The following is a 19,047-nucleotide window of genomic DNA, read 5'->3' on the forward strand; positions in this document are numbered from 1 at the left end:
TTTTCTTTGTTTACAAGCCCTCTCAGAGTGTTTGACTGACTCTGGGAGAGGTGGGGAAGCCTCTAGTTCTCCTGCCCCCCAAAAGAAGTGCAAAGCCTGCTATCTCCCCACGTAAACGTACATGAGGGGGAACCACCTTCCCTTTATATATCATTCTCCTAAACGTACCCGTTGCTACTTCCACGTGTGGCAGCTCTTGCGAGCGTTTGCGAGCAGCTGCCTGGGGGACAGCGACAGGGAGAAAATGGCAGCAGCAGCCAGCTGGCGGGGAGGGAGAGCTCCCAAAGCCCAGGCCGGTCGTGGGGAGGGAAAGCGTTGGCCATGCCGGCCGGCCAGGGAAACCGCCGCTGGAAGGCAGGCAGGCAGGGAAAGGAAAGCCAAGCGCAGAACGGACTAGGGCTGAAGGGAGGGGGAAGGAAGGATGGAGAATGGATGGGCTGAAGGGGGGGGATGACAGGGAGAACTAGGGGTGCAGATGTTCTGTGCCGGATCAGCTAGTGTTTTATAATTACCTGCTAGCAAAGTAAAGAAGGGACTGGACGTTTTATCGCTCTCTTCCAGTCAGGGAAAACTCTGCCAATTAAAGAGCAATTGATAACGAATAAGAGTAATGAGCCAGTGTGGTGTAGTGGTTAGTAGTGATGAGCCCGGACCATTCCGGACATGGGCGGTTTGGGTGATTTGGGGCGGGGGGTTCCTTTAAGAGTGGGGGAGGGTTTACTTACCCCTCCCGCCGCTTTCCCCCTCCGGCGCCTGTAGTTCTGTTAATAATTACCTGACGCCCCTTCTCCCGTTTGGCAGCTGCTGCGCTACGCTGCAAAAGGCTTCAATAAGCCTTTTGCGTGCGCGCTTCATGTCTCCGTGACGTGTGTGTGTATCCTGCCACCCCAATTATTAACAGAACTACGGGCGCCAGAGGGGGAAAGTGGCGGGAGGGGTAAGTAAACCCTCCCTCCGCTCTTAAAGGAACTCCCCACCCCAGTGTCGGACCGCAGTTCCGTGCATACCCCTAGTGGTTAGAGTGTTCAACTTGGACCGGGTTCAACTCCCCATTCAGCCATGACACTCACTGGGTGAATCTGGGCCTGTCACTTCTCTCAGCCTAACCTACTTTCTCAGCCTAACTTACCTCACAGGATTGTTATGAGGATAAACAGTTCTGGGCTCCTTGGAGGAAGAGCGGGATACAAATATTAAATTTTTTATTATTATTATTATTATTATTATTATTATTATTATTATTATTATTATTATTACAGCATGGAAAGAAGCTGCATGTATCCACTCATAAATCAACCTGCAACCAGAAGTTGCAGAAGTTTCTTTTTAGATTGTAAGCCCTTTGGGGACAGGGATCCATCTTATTTGTTTATTATTTCTATGTGTAAACCGCCCTGAGCCATTTTTGGAAGGGCGGTATAGAAATCGAATGAATCAATAATAAATAAAAAGCCCACATTTTTTTGCCCAACGTCTAAACTGCCCACCAGTCCCAGACATGTGAACCTAGCAACTCACACTACACACTCAAAAATCAAGTTACTCCAGATGACCCAAACAACTGAGCTAAGTCTCATGCGGCAGGAAACGGCACAAAACCCTCAAGGTCACCAGCTATCTAGTAACCAATTACAGCGAGGGGTCATGGCAGCTCATCCTGGGACAGTAACCCAACATCCTTTCCCAACTCGGCAATCTCCATCCAGAGGAACCTAAGTAGCCAGAAATAGCAATTCTGGAATGTGGATTTTTAATATTTAGAGCATAAAACAACCCAGGTTCTCCTCTACTTATAAAAGGCTCCTAATTTTGCTCTCTGTTAAAGGGAGAGTTCACACAACTGCCTGTAAGTAATTACCGAGCAAGAACGAGAGGAACTGGAGATCGTGGGGAGTGTCAGGCGTGTTGAATGAAGCTGCCTACAATTCCTGGTTTGAAGTTGGGCAGAGAATCTAAGGCAGATGTTGGTAACTGGGTGGGTCAGCAGCTTCATATGACACACCTTGAGAGGAATGCATGCTCCCGTTTTTCTTGTACCTTTTTGTTAAGTACTTACAAGCGGTTCTGCGAATCTGTCCAAAATGAAAGTTCAGATCCATTGCATTCTCAATCAACGACTATATAATGGGTTACAGGTCAGGTTCTGCGTTATAACTAAAGCCAGCTCTTCCTTTATACGACTGGCAAGCCATTCCCATCTACTGGAAGGCCATGGTTGGCAAGGCCACGCCTAAAACCTGGTTGAAGCCTGATATAAGCACACAAGTGCACTTACCATCAGGTTACTGAAGGTTCCTACATGACTGCTACTGCAGCTGGATCCTCCAGTTGGTCTAAATAAGAAAGATACAGGAATGAAACACAAGGGAAGTGGAATGAGAACAGTGGCAAAAAGAATAAAAACGAAAAAGGCAGAACCGAAAGTATGATTACATGTTGACAGATCAGAAGATCATTGAGGGAAAGGAACAGAGAACAGTCGCCAAGTGGGCTCTGTTGACAGATGTCTTTTTCAGGGGGCGCAGTGGAAAAAACTTTGACCAAAAAAGCCTTTACATGATTTTAAAAATAAAAATAAAATCTTAACTTTGATTGTATAGAGCTAGAAAGGCCCAATGGACAGACCATTGACCTTAGCCAGTCAAATATGAATTTAGCCAAGGATTGTCTAGGTCAGGGTTTCTCAACGTGTGGGTCCCCAGATGTTATTGGACTTCAACTCCCATAATCCCCAGCCCCAGTGGCCTTTGGTTGGGAATTATGGGAGTTGAAGTCCAATTACATCTGGGGACCCACACGTTGAGAAACCCTGGTCTAGGTAATGTAAAGTTGCGCTGTCGAGTCTGTGTTGACTCCTGGCGACCACAGAGCCCTGTGGTTGTCTTTGGTAGAATACAGGAAGGGTTTGCCATTGCCATCTCCCGCGCAGTCTGAGATGATGCCTTTTCAGCATCTTCCTATATCGTTGCTGCCCAATAAAGGTATTTCCCATAGTCTGGGAAACATACCAGCAGGGATTCGAACTGGTAACCTCTTGCTCGCTAGGCCAGTTACTTCCCCACTGCGCCATTAGGATTCTCTAGGCAGCTTGAATCAGTCTACTCTTAGGCAGTTTTATTCCCCTCCTTTGTAAAATGGGATTAATAGTAGTCTACCTCAGGAATTAGGGAAATAAATGCAAATTGTAGAACTCTGCTCATTACAAGTTATGATCTACACAATACTCTTTGCTCTTTCACACTTTTCACGGTGGTGCATTTTCAAAGTATGCCCCACATAAACCTGCCTGGTCCTCAAGATCTGCCTTGGAGGCCCTTTTTCAGATGCCTCGCCTATCGGAGATGAGGCAGTTGGTAATCAGGAAAATGGTCTTTTCAGTGGTGTTACTCTGAGTTCAGAATTCCCTCCCTAGACCACTCTGTGAGGTGCACATCAGGGGTGTGCATGAAACGCATCTTGTGTTCCATTCCGAATCTGGAATGGAATGCAAAACATGTGAAATGTTCTGTCAGAATAACTGGTCGAGATGGTTGTTCAGATAGAATGACCCCATTCCACCAGGCCATTCCAGCCACCATTTTGGATTTAAAAATGGCACTCTTTCTGGCCACCACGTATGGATTCCAAAATGCAGTTGGAACAAAGGAACATTCTGATCTAAATGGAGTCATTCTGTTTTGAGCTCTGAACAGGCCCCACCCTTTTTAGGGCATTATGTTCCGAGCTGAAAACACTAAAAATGCCCCGTTTCAAGGCAGAACGCTCCAATATCAAAACATTCTGAACATTTCTAGGGCATATGCTGCTATCTTTTTGATGTTGAAGGCCATTAAATTGTCCCCGCTGCAATTAAATTATTTTTAGCTAAATCCCAAGCTCAGCTCCTTTATGGGACCCAGCCATATAGTAATTCAACAGCATTAGAGTCAGTTCAAACAAAATTTTTGAGAAATATTTTTCAAGTGCCTCATAATCCAATACAGTTCTCTGTTTAGAAGTGGGTGTTTCTAAAATTGAGTTCAGGATATGTTTAAGTGATTTTGATGGTTGGTTATAGTTAAATTTCTATCCTTTGGGCTTAGCTCAGCTAGTATTATTAGACTATTTTAATTCATCCTGGATAAGAGCAGTTTGTCAGAAGCTAAACCTATATGGATTTAGCCTGGTGGTTTTACTAAGGCTGGGGTATGTCCATGCCCAAACAGTCCTTAGATGATGTGTCTTAGATATAGATGGACAAACTGAACAATCTTTGACTCCCAAGGGAGTATTCCTTGGAAGCCAACCTATTAATTGTAATCCTGCTAGATATTTAACACAAATTATAGTTCCTAAATATCGTAGGAGGATAGAAATTAGCCCGTTTTATTAACTTCAGCTGTTTGGGAAGGGAAGTTTAGAAAAATCTTATATGCTCAATTACTTTGTCCTTGTGCATCAAAACCATCTCTCAGGTTTTATTATATACTGCAAGTTTTAAAGGGATTCTCGTCTGTATTACATATTTCCTCTTTTAATCAATTTCCCAGGCCATATGGATTTATTTTATGTAAAGTTTTTGCTCTCCGACCAGAACGTCGAGATCTCCTTAAATGTTGCCAAGTTTTGTCCGATTGTTAATAAAGGTCAACATCAGTTAGTAGTTGCCTTATAGATTGTTCAGGATGCACATAGGGGGTTAAATGTATTTTGCATAGTATCACTGGATATTGCTAGTTATGTTTTACACTGTGACCAATATATTTTTTCTTCTCCCGTTTGACCTGTAAGGCAGTTTGCTGGTCTGTGACTGTATTAATAAAGACTGATTGAGGCTATTAATTTAAATTTATCCCTGTTTATCTGTTTATTTTATTATTGCTTTATTGACCTTATCTGTGGCTTGTGCTATTTACGTGGTTTTTTTAAAAAAAAAAAAACAGAATACAGGTTTCATCATTTTAGTTTTAATGTTCTTTTTGTGAACTGTTTCTAAACTTTATTTTAATGAAAAAGCCGCATACAAACATTTGAAATGAAGAAATAATCAGATAAAGGCAGCAAACACCTTGTTTGTTCCTACTCCAGGTTTGTGGCATCCTATGACCTGGATGACTACACACACTTAGGGTGTTATCTGTGAATAGCTCTTCCAGGCATATCACAACCAGACTGCTGTTGAAAATGGCTGGGAGAATCTCCTTAAATCTCCTTATGGAGACTGAAACCCAAAACACAAACACAGTGGGGGTGAATAGACGTAACTGTTGTTGGAGTGTACGACTCAAGAATGTAGGTAGGGACTGCATGCAATATTTTCTCCTCGCACAGAGAAAACTAGGTGTCAAGGGAAGTGCTCTTGCCTAGCCTTCTCCCTGATGTGACTGTCAGGCTTTTGGTGACTGGGATTATTTAGTTGTTTCAAAACTCTCTATTACAGATGGCCCTCGTTATCCGCAGGGGTTCTGTTCTCACCTACAACTGAGAATAACGAGACCTTGAGTGAATAGGAATTGGGGGGTTTGGTTCCTGGAGGTCAAAAAAAAGGCTAAGAAAATGGGAAGGAGGCAAAAATAAGAGCAATAATGTACCATACTCTGCAGGTCTCCAGCTGTCCAGCAATGCCCCCAAGCTCCCCAATTTCCCATGAAAATTCATGGGGAACTTCATTTCCGGCCACCTAGGAACGGTGGATAGGTGAATCGTAACTATTTCTAGAACTGCGGATAACGAGGCTGGGTGTACATGGCCTGACCGTGAAACTGGTTTGGTGTATATGGCCTGATACACAAAATTGCAGGTGCCAGGACCATGGATAACAAGGGCCACCAGTACTCTGGTTTTAGAAATTTCATACTGGTGTTTAATTCTACACCTGCCACATATGTAAGGATGGAAAAAGCTAGAATCCTGCTGATCCACATTCAACCAGCCCCTTGGAACTGCTCTACATGGTAAGCCTCTTGGTGAGGCTTCTCATGAAGTTCAGACAATCATGCCGATATAGTTCTCCCATTAAAGTGGTCACGTGACTTTTGAGAAGTCAGCAAGCCAATGCATGTATTTCACAACTACTGGTGGCAATCAAAGGGATACCACACTGTGACCTCTGGACTAGGAGTCTAGTGAGATCAGGGCAACCCATCTGGGAGACAATGAAGTCATCGATTTTAATACAATTTCCATGGTTCCCAATTGGATCCTGGGCTCAGTTCAAAAGGCTGCTATGGACTTTTAAAGCCCTTCCTGATCAAAGCTGAACTCATCAAACTGGAAATACAAGAGACCAGCCAGATTCCTTTCAGTTTCCATTTACTGATAGTCTACGCCATCTACATCTGAATTTTGTATACTTTCCAAAAACCCTTATACAAATATGCCATTTCTAAAGAAAAAAAAATGTCTACTGCCTTTATATGCTATTTTTCTTAGAAGGCTAATGCCACCCTTCCCCAGCATCATAAGCTGTAATAGTGCTTTTGTGTTCATAAAAAACAAAAACACACAGTATTGGAAAATTTGAAAATATTATCACAAAACAAAGCCTGAAATGGCCTAGGCCAGGATATCTTAAGGATTTCCTGCTCCCACATGAACCTGGCTATACTCATCCTCAGAGACCCTGCTTGGGTCCCTCCACCATATGCAGTATGGGAGTGAAGGCGGAGATGTGGCCTTTTTGACAGTGGCACCAAAACTGAGGATTTGCCTGCCTGGGGAAATCTGATACACCATCTTTTTCTTTGTGTTTCGGTGGCAATTGCAACCTTTCCCCCACCCCGCCTGCCACCAAAGGGACTTTAGGGCCCTGCAGGTTTGAGGGAATGCTCTGTTTGTATTTGGCTAGTTTGCTTTCTGCTTCTTAAAGTGTGCCGTCAAGTCGGTGTCGACTCCTGGCGACCCAGAGCCCTGTGATTGTATTTGGTAGAATCAAGGAGGGGTTGACCATTGCCTCCTCCCGCACAGCATGAGATGATGCCTTTCAGCATCTTCCTGTATTGCTGCTCCCTGATATGGGCGTCTCCCATAGTCTGGGAAACATACCAGCAGGGATTCGAACCGGCAACCTCTGGCTTGCTAGTCAGGTCATTTCCCCACTGCGCCATTAGGTGGCTTTTCTGCTTCTTAAGGAATGAGTAATTTGTTCCCGATTCTCTTTTGCAGGGTTTTTCGTTTTATTTACTGTTTTAATAAGCATTTTGCTCCTGTTTTTTTTTAAAGTTCAAAAGATAGAATATAAATATTTTATATTCTAAATATGTTACCCCTGCTAACTGAGCAAAGAGGTGTTTTAAAGTGGTGTTTCTTTTACATTTTGCAGTGGGAGAGCAACTATTTCTATCCAACAGCATCTCTTCAGTGGCTGTGTGTATATCAGTTATTTATTTATTAAGATTTTGAGCCTTTTGGAGACAGGCAACCATGTATTATTTATTTTTCTATGTAAACTGCTCTGAGAACTTTTGTTGAAAAGCTTATATAAATATTCATAGTAGTCATAAATAAATAGGGAGGATCGCTGGTCTTGTGGCAGCAAGCATGAATGGTTTCCTTTGCTAAGCAGGGTCCACGCTGGATTGCATTTGAATGGGAGACTACATGTGAGAACCGTAAGATATTTCCCTTAGGGGATGGAGCCACTCTGGGAAGGTTCCAAGTTCCCTCACTGGCATCTCCAGATAGGGCTGGGAGAGACCCTGTAACCTTGGAGATGCCGCTGCTAGGCTGAGATAGATGGATCAATGGTCTGACTCAGTAGAAGGCAGCTTCCTATATAATAAATAAATAGAGTTGAGAATGGCATGAAACCATGGCAAAGGCAGAGAGAATACATCCCATCCCTGACTCAGGAACTAAGCACCAATAAAACCTCACCTAGAATATCAGGTTCATTTGGGGGCACTGCAGTTAAGAAGGATGCTGACAAAACTGGGAAGGAGTCAAAGGAGAGCTATGAAGATTATCAAAAGAGGAAAGGCTGAAAGAACCAAGCATGGTTAACCTACAAAAAATAAGATGAGGAGAGGCTATCGCCAACTTTCCCAAGACAGGTGAGAGAGAAAAGTCAAAGTTGTAACTTCTGCTCTCAAAGTAGTTCTCTCTATATATATGTGTTCAGTTGTGTCCGACTCTCGATCACTCTATGGATCACTGCACTCCATGCCGTCCTATCTCGTAGCAGTTCACCTACAGTCAAATGTATAGGTGACTCATCAGATAATTTTTCAACAGAGTTATCAAAACCTATAGAGATGCGAGACCCAGAAAAAAAAATATGAAAAATTAGGAACACATTCCTTCCTCATTCTCCAGCTTGAAATGGGAAGATCCAACATTCACTCAGGGAAAAACAAAACGTTATAAAATAATTTATCTTCCAGAAAGCACTTTTCAAAGAATATTCCTACAGCCAATTCATACTGCTACAAATCTATTAGATTCAAGATTCAAAAGGTTGCAATGGCAGCGATTATGTTTAGGGATGCGCACGGGTGCTCTTACCCCCCCCGCGCCCGCCACGTTTTCCCAGCTGGTGCCGTCCTTAAAAATGGTCCAATGGGGTGACAGCATACCTCCCTGCCGCAACAGACCAGAAGTCCAACTTTTGGTCCACTGGAAAAGCACCCTCCCTGCTCCTTAAAGGTAACCTCCCCATCACCAAATCGGCTGAGGCTTAGAACCAGTTCGGAGGTCCGTAAAAGGGCCTCCGAACCAGTTCGCGCACATCCCTAATTGCAATAAGGCTACTGCAGTCCCAACAATGCTGAATAAACTATCACTAGGTATATTTTATACATCTAAATAGTACAATGTGATGGCTAAAATCCTCCTTCCTGGACTTCTCTTCATCCTCTCACATACTCTATGTCCCACATTATCTCAATTCTGTAATTTTATCCAAGGATTGTTCTCTCTAAGTACTGCAGATGGAACCTGGAACCTTCTTCTGTGGGAGGCTATCTTATATGGTGTCAGGTCCATTTAGCTCAATATTGTCTACACTGATTGGCAGCAGCTCTCCAGGTTTTCAGACAGGCATTTCCCAGCCCTGCCTCGAGATGCCAGGGATTGAAGCTGTCTTCTGTATGCAAAACAGGAGCTCTTCCATTGAGGTTTGATCCTTCCCCAATTCTATTCCGTGTCTGATCTCATTTGGAAACCTGATCACCTTATGAACCTTCTCTGTCTTTATTTAAGGCTGTTTATACAAGAGGCCCTCATTATCTGTGGTTTCGTGGATCAGGGTTTCATGTATTTGCAGATGGGTCTTGGGGATCCAGTTTCTTTATCATGGAATATAGGGGACTAGCTGATCTAGTGCAGAGCATCTGTGACCCTAGTTCTCCCTGGCTCTACATTTCCCCCCTCCCTTCAGCTGTTTATGGACAACTCCCATCGTCCTCAGCTACAATGGTCAATAGGGATGATGGGAGTCGCAGGAGGGCTGAAGTAGGGATGTACCAAATGCGATTCGGCATCCAAATCGTGGGCACATCCCTTTAAAAATGAGGGCTTACACATCCCCTTTAAAATGGAGAGTAGGTCCATACACACTCCTCCTCCTGCAATTGCCACCATTGCTGTAATCCTGGTGCCCCTGCCCCCAGCTATGCCTGCATGCCAGTGGGGTGTCTCCAAGCTGCTTGTGCACAATGCCAGCATGTACAAGGTCTCCGCACATGGGCAACTGGGAGATGCCCCACCAGTGCACAGGCATAGCAGGGGGGAGCACCGGGATTACGGCAATGGTGGCAACAGGTGGAGGAGCAGATATGGACCTGCTCTCCGCCACTTTTAAGAGGCTGTGTAAGCCCTCGTTTTTAAAGGGAAGTGCTCATGATTCAGACGCTGAATCATGTTTTGAGCACCTTCGTAGGCTCAAGTTGTGCAGCCCTGGTCTATAGCGATTGTAGGAGTAAAATAAATAGTCCAAGTTGCTGTTATGAATGAAGCCAGAAACATGAATCGGATCCATGTCCACATCTCTGATTCTGGAGCCAATCAAGACTCCTACATGAAAGTGTTACTGTTGACTGATTTAATACTACTGGAATGTAATTATACTTCTAACTCAAAGTATTTGCACCCATTATATTAGGCTGTGAACTACTCCATAACATAGGAATTTCCAGGAGCAAATTTCAGTTAAAACTAATCATTTTAGATGTGTGGAAAGTCTTGTATGCACGAAGTGACACCAAGACAATTTTATTGTCTTAAGCTTTTAATGAACGCCTGCTGCTGTTTCTCTACTTTTATCACTGCTTTTAACTGCTGTTTTATTGCCTTGCGATTTCAATGTGCTGTTAATCTTTGTTTTCAGCCAATGTTGAATTGTTGAATTTTACATTTTTTATTGTTAAGTCATCTTGGATATTTTCACTGAAAGGGAGGAAATAAATCTTTTAAATGAAATGTCTGACTTTTGTTCCTCTATGTAGTGTCTCTTAAATTTCCAAAGTCGGTTTCTCAGAGCCCAGTCATGATTCTCCAAAGCAAACTGTGAAAGCTGGTGTCAAAAGTAACAGTGGTCAAAGCTGAAAAGGCCTTGCAGGGAAGTTTGTGGAACTATTCTAAGATGATTACATAAGCCCTTCAACATTGCTGAATTCAACAACAGCATATTCAGAGCCTGGCAAATTTACCTCCGCACCTGTCAGTCCCAAAGTATGCCTATTTGTGAGCTGTTTTGTAAGGTCTGTTTCAGGCTTTCCACAGCTACATCCCCTATAATACAATAGAGCAGTTGTTTTGAGCTGTGTCAGCCATGATGATGAGCTTCAGGACAAAGAGAATATATAAAATATATTTTATAAAAATATAAAATATAAAATTCTCTTTGGATTTGGAGAAGACTTCTTCTTAAGAGTCTGTGCCAACCCACGAACATGCCTTGTGCCAAATTATGTCAAATACTCTGGGAGAATCTCAGCACATCCAAGGAGATTCATGTTAGGAGAATCTCTCGATAAGATTGAGGTTCCTTGGTCATGGAGATCACTCAAGCTATGATTAATTATTATTTATTATCATCATTATTATTAATTCAATTTCTATACTGCCCTTCCAAAATGGCTCCAGGCGGTTTACACAGAGAAATAACAAATAAATAAGACGGATCCCTGTCCCCAAACGGCTCACACTCTAAAAAGAAACATAAGACAGACACCAGCAACAGGCACTGGAGGTCCTGTGCTGGGGGTGGATAGGGCCAGTTACTCTCCCTCTGCTAAATATCAGAGAATCACCATGTTAAAAGGTGCCTCTTTGCCAAGTTAGCAGGGGTCCATGATATGACCAGATGAGGCATGCTGTTTTAAACAGTGTCCAACTAGTTTCCTGACTCCCCCACCCCTTTTTTTAGTACCTCTTGTTTGTCTGCCTGCCTCATGCTGTTCCCTCTCTTTTAAAAATGGGATACATCGAACGGAGAACCTAACCATAATGTTCTTTCCAACAGTGGCAATATGGAGGCAAGTTCCTCCCTGGATCTTGGAGAAGATGGAATATGCCCACATGTACCCATTTGCCTTGTTGGAAACAGCATTTCCATTGTGTTATTCCCTGCTTATCCCATCACAATGTGTGAGAAATGCTTTTGCCTCAATCCTTTCCACAAGGACACTGGCCTAGTTCCCACAGAGATGGCAAACCTGTGTCTGGGATATCTTACTAGAGAACGTAGGAGGAGCTCACATGATTGAGTGCTTTTCCATACAGGAATAAATAAAAATCCCTGCACTTAGAAAACTAGCAAGTCATGGAGAAAGCCTGACCGGAGCCTTTCTGCAGGGACTTCTTTTTACAGAGATGCATCACATGAGCTCCTGCTCAAAAGGGGTACAGCTCAGACACTAGTTTACCACCTCAGGGCTGGACAAAACCTAGATCCCAGAGAGCCATGGTGTCCAGAAATTTAACCAAGGCTCCTAGACTAGGATTCAGAGCTAGAGTTACTTAAGAAAATCCTTATTTTATTAAATAAGTTATTCAATGTATCTTCTTTTCTAAGTATGTTATTTGTACATGCCGAATACAAGCAGTGACGACTGAGTAGACAATGTGATCCACTTTCTGGAAAAGTCTTGGTTTAATACAATTCCCCATTTTTGATGCTGGGATACAAGCTCATTTCACGCATTATATTATTATGTACACCACCAAATATATACATATCAGGCAGCATACAAATATGATGAATGAATGTTCAGCACTTTTACAACGAGTGTGCCCAGGTACAAAACTGTACACAGTTAATGATATTATGCTGAATGCAGTACACTTCCTATCTATATTATGCATCTGAGAGCGCCCATACCCAGGTTCCCTTTTAAAATGCACTTAAGTATAATAATTCACACAAACACATATACAAGTATACAGACATCTGTGCACTTGTACAACACAGTATCTAAATAGGGCTACTGATTGCCTTAGGTACAAACATCTATATATTTAATTCTCCTGGGTGAGCCTTGGAATGTGTGTCCTGGTGCCCAGCTGATTGGCTGGACTGTGGAGGCGCCTGATTGGCTGAGGCGAGGCGGTGGCAGGCCCAGCCCCATGGCAGCACTGGGCCCGGCCCAGACAGAGACCGGGGCAGAAGGTGGGGGGGGGAGAGGTAGCCAGCCCCAAAGAGCGCACAGATGCTCTGTGCGGGATTGGCTAGTTGAGATTTTAAAAAAACAGAATCTTGTGCTACCTTAAAGACCAACATTTATTTTAGCATAGGCGTAAGTTTTCATAAACTAGAGCCCACTTCATATTAATGATTTTTTCATAAGCTATAGCCCTTATACATACTTATGTTTTATGTTCTGAGGACAGAAAGGTCCAGGCTCTTGAAGGAGGTCACCCACTCGAATGTGGATCACTACTCACCCAGGCTTTTTTCTAATCAATTCTCCTCCTTTTCAACGCTAACTGGGTATGAGGCACCTAACATAGTTCAGAATCATGGCTGCATCTTGGTTCCGTGCAATGGCCCTAAGCTTTGGGAGTGCACATGTGCCAGCTCATGAGTCGGAAGAATTATATTTCTAGTTGAGGCAGCCCTCCCAGTGGCTGTTGCTGGTGTCATGTGCGTGTTGAGCACTGCAAGTTCTTTTGCGCAAGGAAACATTTTCAGGCCCTTTTGTGGCACATGGCTGGGAATTAACTGGGCGAAGAGGTGCCTCTTCAAGTGATGCCTTTCTTATATTTAGCAAAGGGTTAGGTCAGCCCAGCACAGTATCTCTTCAGGGGCTGTTGCTGGTGTTTCCCTTTGTGAATTTTTAATTTTATTCTAAAAGATTGTGAGTACTTTTGGGACAGGGAACCAGTGTTCCCTCTAAGGTGCGCGCAAGTTTTTTTCAGTTAATTTTAGATCCCACTCAGGCTGAATCAGGAAGGCCTCTTTCTGAATGCACATGCACACACATCGCCTTGATACTGCCGCCCAAAACTCATTCTGCACACAGATGAAAACAATTAGAGATAACATTGCTACGTAAACTGATTTGAGAACATTTTTGTTAGAAAGTTAAATTATTAAGTTTTTAAAAGAAGAAGAATACTAATAAACAAATAATCTTTAGCTTGTAAGCCAGAAAGCAGGATCTGTGTCATTCCCAATTTCTGTACAATGCCCAACCGTTGTAGGGAATTTATAAACAAACAAGCAGCATGTGCTACAACTGGAGAAAGCAAACTTGGTGGCATGTGACAAGTGAGTTGCAATGATTTCTTTGAACATTCCAGGTCTGTGCAGGTATTTAGCAAGTCCAGCTAGCCTGCATCAACATAACCTGATTTTTAAGCTGCTTGGTTCGGAGATGCACAGTTTGATGTTTACTCTGCAAGTCCGACTTCATTCAATGGGATTCCTTCCGCATACACATACGATTGCAGGATCCGTTATTTTTTCTAGAGCTGTGTTTCATTCTCTATCTATGCTTCACTCTTGGGCTGGATTCAGTCTGTCCATTCCCCATACCCCAAATGACTTGCACAACACCACTGTATCCATTAGAACAGGAGTTCCCAACCTTTTAAACAAGTGTATCACTTCTATCACAAACCTTTAGCTCTTGTACCCTACAGAGATTTTGTGGTTTGTACACATGCACACACACACACACACACACACACACAAACACTCTCAAATGTTAACAGTTACAAGACAGACTACTCCAGTCATTGATTTATATCCAGACTGGGTTACTCATGAGCACTTCTATTAAAATAAACTTTTTGCAGTTACTCCTATTTGAAGTACTCTTGTCTCATTAATTTCAATAAGACTGCTTATGAGCAGCGGGGGGGGGGGCAGAAGGGTTCTTAGTACTCCCTGAGGACTCAAGTACCACTAGGGGTTCTAGTACCCCTAGTGGTACTTGACAATGACAATGATTATGCCTGAAAAAAGGACCCAGTTTATTTATTTAACGTATTTTCATACCGCCCAAAACTTACATCTCTGGGCGGTTTGCAACAAAATAAAAACAGAAAAAGTAAAACATTAGTTAAAACAAGAACAAAAAGTTGAAAACATTACAACAATTTAAAAATTTTAAAACAATATTTTAAAACAGCATTAAAACCATATTAATTTAAAGCCTGGGTGAACAGATGTGTCTTTAAATACTTTTAAAAAGCTGTCAGAGATGGGGAGGCTCTTATCTCACTAGGGAGCGCATTCCAAAGGCTTGGGGCAGCAGCGGAGAAGGCCCGTCCCTGAGTGGCCACCAGACGAGCCGGTGGCAATTGCAGATGGACCTCTCCTGATGATTTCAATGGGCAGTGAGGTTCCTGACGAAGACGACGTTCTCTTAAATACCCAGGGCCCAAGCCATTTAGGGTCTTATAGGTTGTAACCAACACCTTGTATTTAGCCCAGAAACATATCAGCAGCCAGTGTAGCTCCTTCAATACGGGAGTAATATGGTCTTTCTGAGATGACCCAGAGACCAACCTGGATGCCGCATTCTGGACCCACTGTAGTTTCCGGACTACATACAAGGACAGCCCCACATAGAACGCATTGCAGTAATCCAGTCTGGAGGTTACCAGCAGATGTACCACTGTTTTGAGGTCGTTCATCTCAAGAAACGGATGCAGCTGGCGTATCAGCCGAAGCTGAAAGAAGGCACTTCTGGCCACTGCCTCAGCCTGGGACACCAGGGAGAGGCTTGGATCCAGCAGCACCCCTAGACTGCATACCTGTTCCTTCTGGGGAACTGTGATCCTATCCAGAACAGGCAGATCAAAATTGTCTCTCGAGTTTCAACCCCACACAATGAGTACCTCCGTCTTATCTGGATTCAGCCTCAGTTTGTTATCCCTCATCTAGCCCATCACCGACTCCAGGCAGGCATTTGGGGAGGTTATGCCCCTCTCCTGATGAGCAGTTCAAGTAAAAACTCTCTTGTTGGGTCTTCTTTATTCACATCCTGGAATTGTATTATTTCTGGAGGCCCCAAAGTTCCAAAAAAAAACCAGTTAACCAGTTACCAGAGAAGTTTAGTTGTTCTAGAAAGGAAAGCTCATATTTTAAAGCACTATATTAAAATATGTATGTTTGTTTAAAAAACAACAACAGAGTCCATTAGAACGTAAGAAGAGTCCTGTTAGATCAGGCCAGGGCCTATCTAATCCAGCATCCTGATTCCTGCAATGTCCCACCTCTGGAGAGCCCACAAGAATGAGATGAAGGCATGCCCTTGCTTCTGCTATTACTTCCCTGCAACTGGAATTCAGAGTCATTTTGCCTCTGAACCTTGGGGTAGCATATAGCTAACAAGACCATTACTTTAGTCACTGATGACAGATAGGTTCTCCACGAATTGTGTTAAAACCATCCAAGCTGGTGGCAACAAACTCCATAAACAAATTAAACTTTCTTTGGTTTCAGTTTCAAAAATGTTTTCTTTTCTTCTTTGCCTGCCCTGATTTTATTTCAATTGCAATTACTTTTTTTAACCGAGGAGTGCCACCCATGAACAAAAAAAAAAGGGGGGGGGGCGAGCAAAATAGACTATTGGATTATTTCCAGAAGAACAGCAAGTTTTTGAATTATTTATGGTTTTATAAACACCATTAAGTTACCAGTTGGGGAGGGGGGGGGCGGGGGACACCAAAAACATGTCACCATGACTGGCTTTAAGCAGGTGTTCCTCACCTGCAAAATGTGAGTTTGAATTAGTTCCCTTTGACCAGATCTTTTTGCAGCTCTGCTGACTAGCTTTGGAATAGTGTGTTAAAATTCCTGATCTGTAGTAACTAAGGTGTAGACTTGTAGTTGTATATGCAAAGTTATTCCAGTGTATGGGTTAGGGTAATTGGTTCTGGCCTTGCCCCCTGTGCCCCCGCTCCACCAAATAATTAGCACCCGACTCCAGACAGGGAGCCTTGGGGTTAAAGTAGATCCCACAAATCTGAAGTCTGCCTACCCCTGAACATGAGGACATCTTTTTCACACTCTGACTGATCTTTCCCTTCACAAAACATGATGCAGTAAACAATCTTGACGTCCAGCTTCTTAGCTGTTAATTTAAAAAGTAACCACACCCACAACAAGGAATATAAAATTTAAAAACACAGGTCTGACTTCCAAGTGCAGTGTTGCAAAAAATACTGCTGCAATGAAGGAATAAATACAAATGCTGTGTCTGATGACTCATCCCCCAAATTTCAACACCGTACAAAAATAAAATCTAAGCCACAACCTGCCTCAGTTCAGCATTTATAAAATTCTCCATACCGCAAGACGTAATTTGCTGCTAAACTCACAACAATTAATACTATCAAGAACCAATGTAATATATTATAAAAGACAGACTATTTTAAAAAGTGCATTGCCTTTAATCTTTTCTTTTAATTTTAACATTTGCAGGGCATGTTCACTAACACACAGTGCCAGAAACATCAAGAGCAGCTAAAAATACTTCATGTAGCTTTAAAAAAAAAAGAAAGAAAGATACAAAAAACCCACACCAGAACTATTCTATCTTAAGGGCATATTAAATCTCAAAATCCTCTTTGAGACATCAGCATATATCCTCCTTCCCAAGTTTGTCTGATGTATAGTTTCAAGAATTACCAACACAACAAAGAAAGGGCCAGAGAAGCATCCAACCTGTCCCCCCTCCAAACCTAGAAAGTGGATGCCCTACTGTGTGATTTAAAGGAGGGGGGTGTATGTGTGTGTGACAGCTGGGAGCGATGGGAGGCAGTGAGAAGAATTCCTTTAACTGGGGGGGGGGGACCTGAGCAGGCAGCGGAGTCTGGAAAAGGTCACACAGACATACTTGTTGGTACAACACTCCTTGCTGAAAGTATTACAGTGACTCTCCTTAATCTCAAGCAGGAACTGGGAGGGAAGAGGAGGGAGTTTGTGCGTAGCATCAGACCACTCTCCAAGACATCTCCTCCCGCCCGGCCTGCTTTGCTTCATGGATGAAGAGAGCGCAGCAAAGTTCTTACCTTTCTTGGCTTTGGGAGAGTTCCTCCGGCTCCGGTTGCTGGCTCGCTCTTCTTCGATGGCAGCTGCTATCTCCGGGTTGTCTTCCCCATTGTACCACACCAGGAGCTCTTCGCCAGGCTCAATTGGCTGGAGGAAAAGGAAACAACAGGACACCAATCAAACAGAAGGTTGTTAATAAGACAGAGAGAGAGAGAGAGAGAGAGAGAAACAGGCTCAGGGCCAGAGGGCGTGGAGCTTGCTGTGCGGATTACAAACAGCTGTACTCTGCACTAAGAACAGATTTCCTAACTGCCTGCCTGGCTAGACAGGAAGGACTCTTTAACCCTTCGAGGCTTGTGCTGGCAGATCCACTCCCGACTGCAGCGTCAGAGGGAGGCAGAGAGGAAGGGAGAGAAACCGAAGCCAACCCCTCTGCTGGAAGGAGGACTGAAGTGGCCCAGGGCATTAGTATGACTTGCAGATTTAACGCACTCAACCATTTGCTGACTTTATTGGCCACAGGAACTTTAAGCAAACTGCACATGGAACATATCGGTTGTTTTTACTCCTAGATGAACATTAACTCCTTTTGACAAATTGCCTTTTAAAAGGCAATGCCAGGGAGGAAAAGGGAACACCAGCAATACCTTCTATGGCAACTCCTTAGATATGAAATAGAACCTTGCTTAGTTTGTTTATTGTCATCTGGCGGGGAATTCTACTTTGCCTTTTTAAAATCAAACACCACAAGTTGCTGGTCTATTACAAAAAATAAAACACTCTCTCTCTCTCATTCTCATATATATATATATATATATATATATATATATATATATATACACACACACACACACACACACACCCAAACAAGCAGCAGCAATGCTGCTTTTCAGCTTTTAAAATTTGTAGGTCTTAATTTTATAGTGTTTTTAAATTGTTAAACTGTTTTAACCTTTTATATTTGTTTCATCATTGTTAACTGCCCAGAGACGAAAGTTTGGGTGGTATATAAGTTAAACAAAACAAACAAACAAACAAACAAACAATGAACACTTTCAGTTATGAGCCATTTGGGGAAAGGGAAGCCCATGATTCTTTTTCTATGTAAAACACTTCGGAAACTTTTTCATTGAAAAGTGGAATAAAGATCTTTTAAACATAACAGGGGGAGTAATAACAACTTTATTTATTGGCCACAACATAATGATTGTTCTCTGGATTGGCGCACAACAAAACGATAAAATAAAAACATATCATTAAAAACGTATTTTTCAAAATACAGCTAAAAACAAAATATTATTTTTTTTACAAAAGCCTAGCAGAACAAAAAGGTCTTCACCTGCTATTTAAAAGAACACTATGATGGCACCAGGCAAGCCTCACTCAGGCTATTCCATAAACAGGGTGCCACTGACAATCAGGCAGGTGTAGTGGCAATTCAGATCAAATGGTTCGACTTTACCCAAACTGGAGGGCTTCAGAGAGAACCCGAACCTCAACGTGCAAGAATCTGAACTTGCAGTGTGAGTTGGACTTCTCCGTCCCCATTCAGGGGGGGAATCAGAGCATTTCCAAGCTCCAAATGGTGGCTGGAATCTGCCCACCACCATCATGGCTGAATTTTT

At 42.9% G+C, this 19,047-nt stretch overlaps 1 protein-coding gene across 9 annotated transcripts in view; it reads right to left on the reverse strand.

Moving 5' to 3' along the window:
* The window catches only part of PRDM2 (PR/SET domain 2), an 83,254-nt gene that overhangs the window by 21,753 nt on the left and 42,454 nt on the right, over nt 1-19,047 (reverse strand). For 8 of the 9 annotated variants that reach the window (XM_053280887.1, XM_053280885.1, XM_053280889.1 and 5 more), the window contains one exon: nt 17,443-17,569. In XM_053280887.1, coding sequence (XP_053136862.1) covers nt 17,443-17,569 — 127 coding nt within the window. Of the gene's footprint in view, nt 1-2,275; nt 2,334-17,442; nt 17,570-19,047 lie in introns of those variants that run through there. The other variant, XM_053280895.1, reaches the window with a different exon arrangement.

The sequence above is a fragment of the Hemicordylus capensis genome, chromosome 16 (genome assembly GCF_027244095.1).
Source record: "Hemicordylus capensis ecotype Gifberg chromosome 16, rHemCap1.1.pri, whole genome shotgun sequence".
NCBI lineage: Eukaryota > Metazoa > Chordata > Lepidosauria > Squamata > Cordylidae > Hemicordylus > Hemicordylus capensis.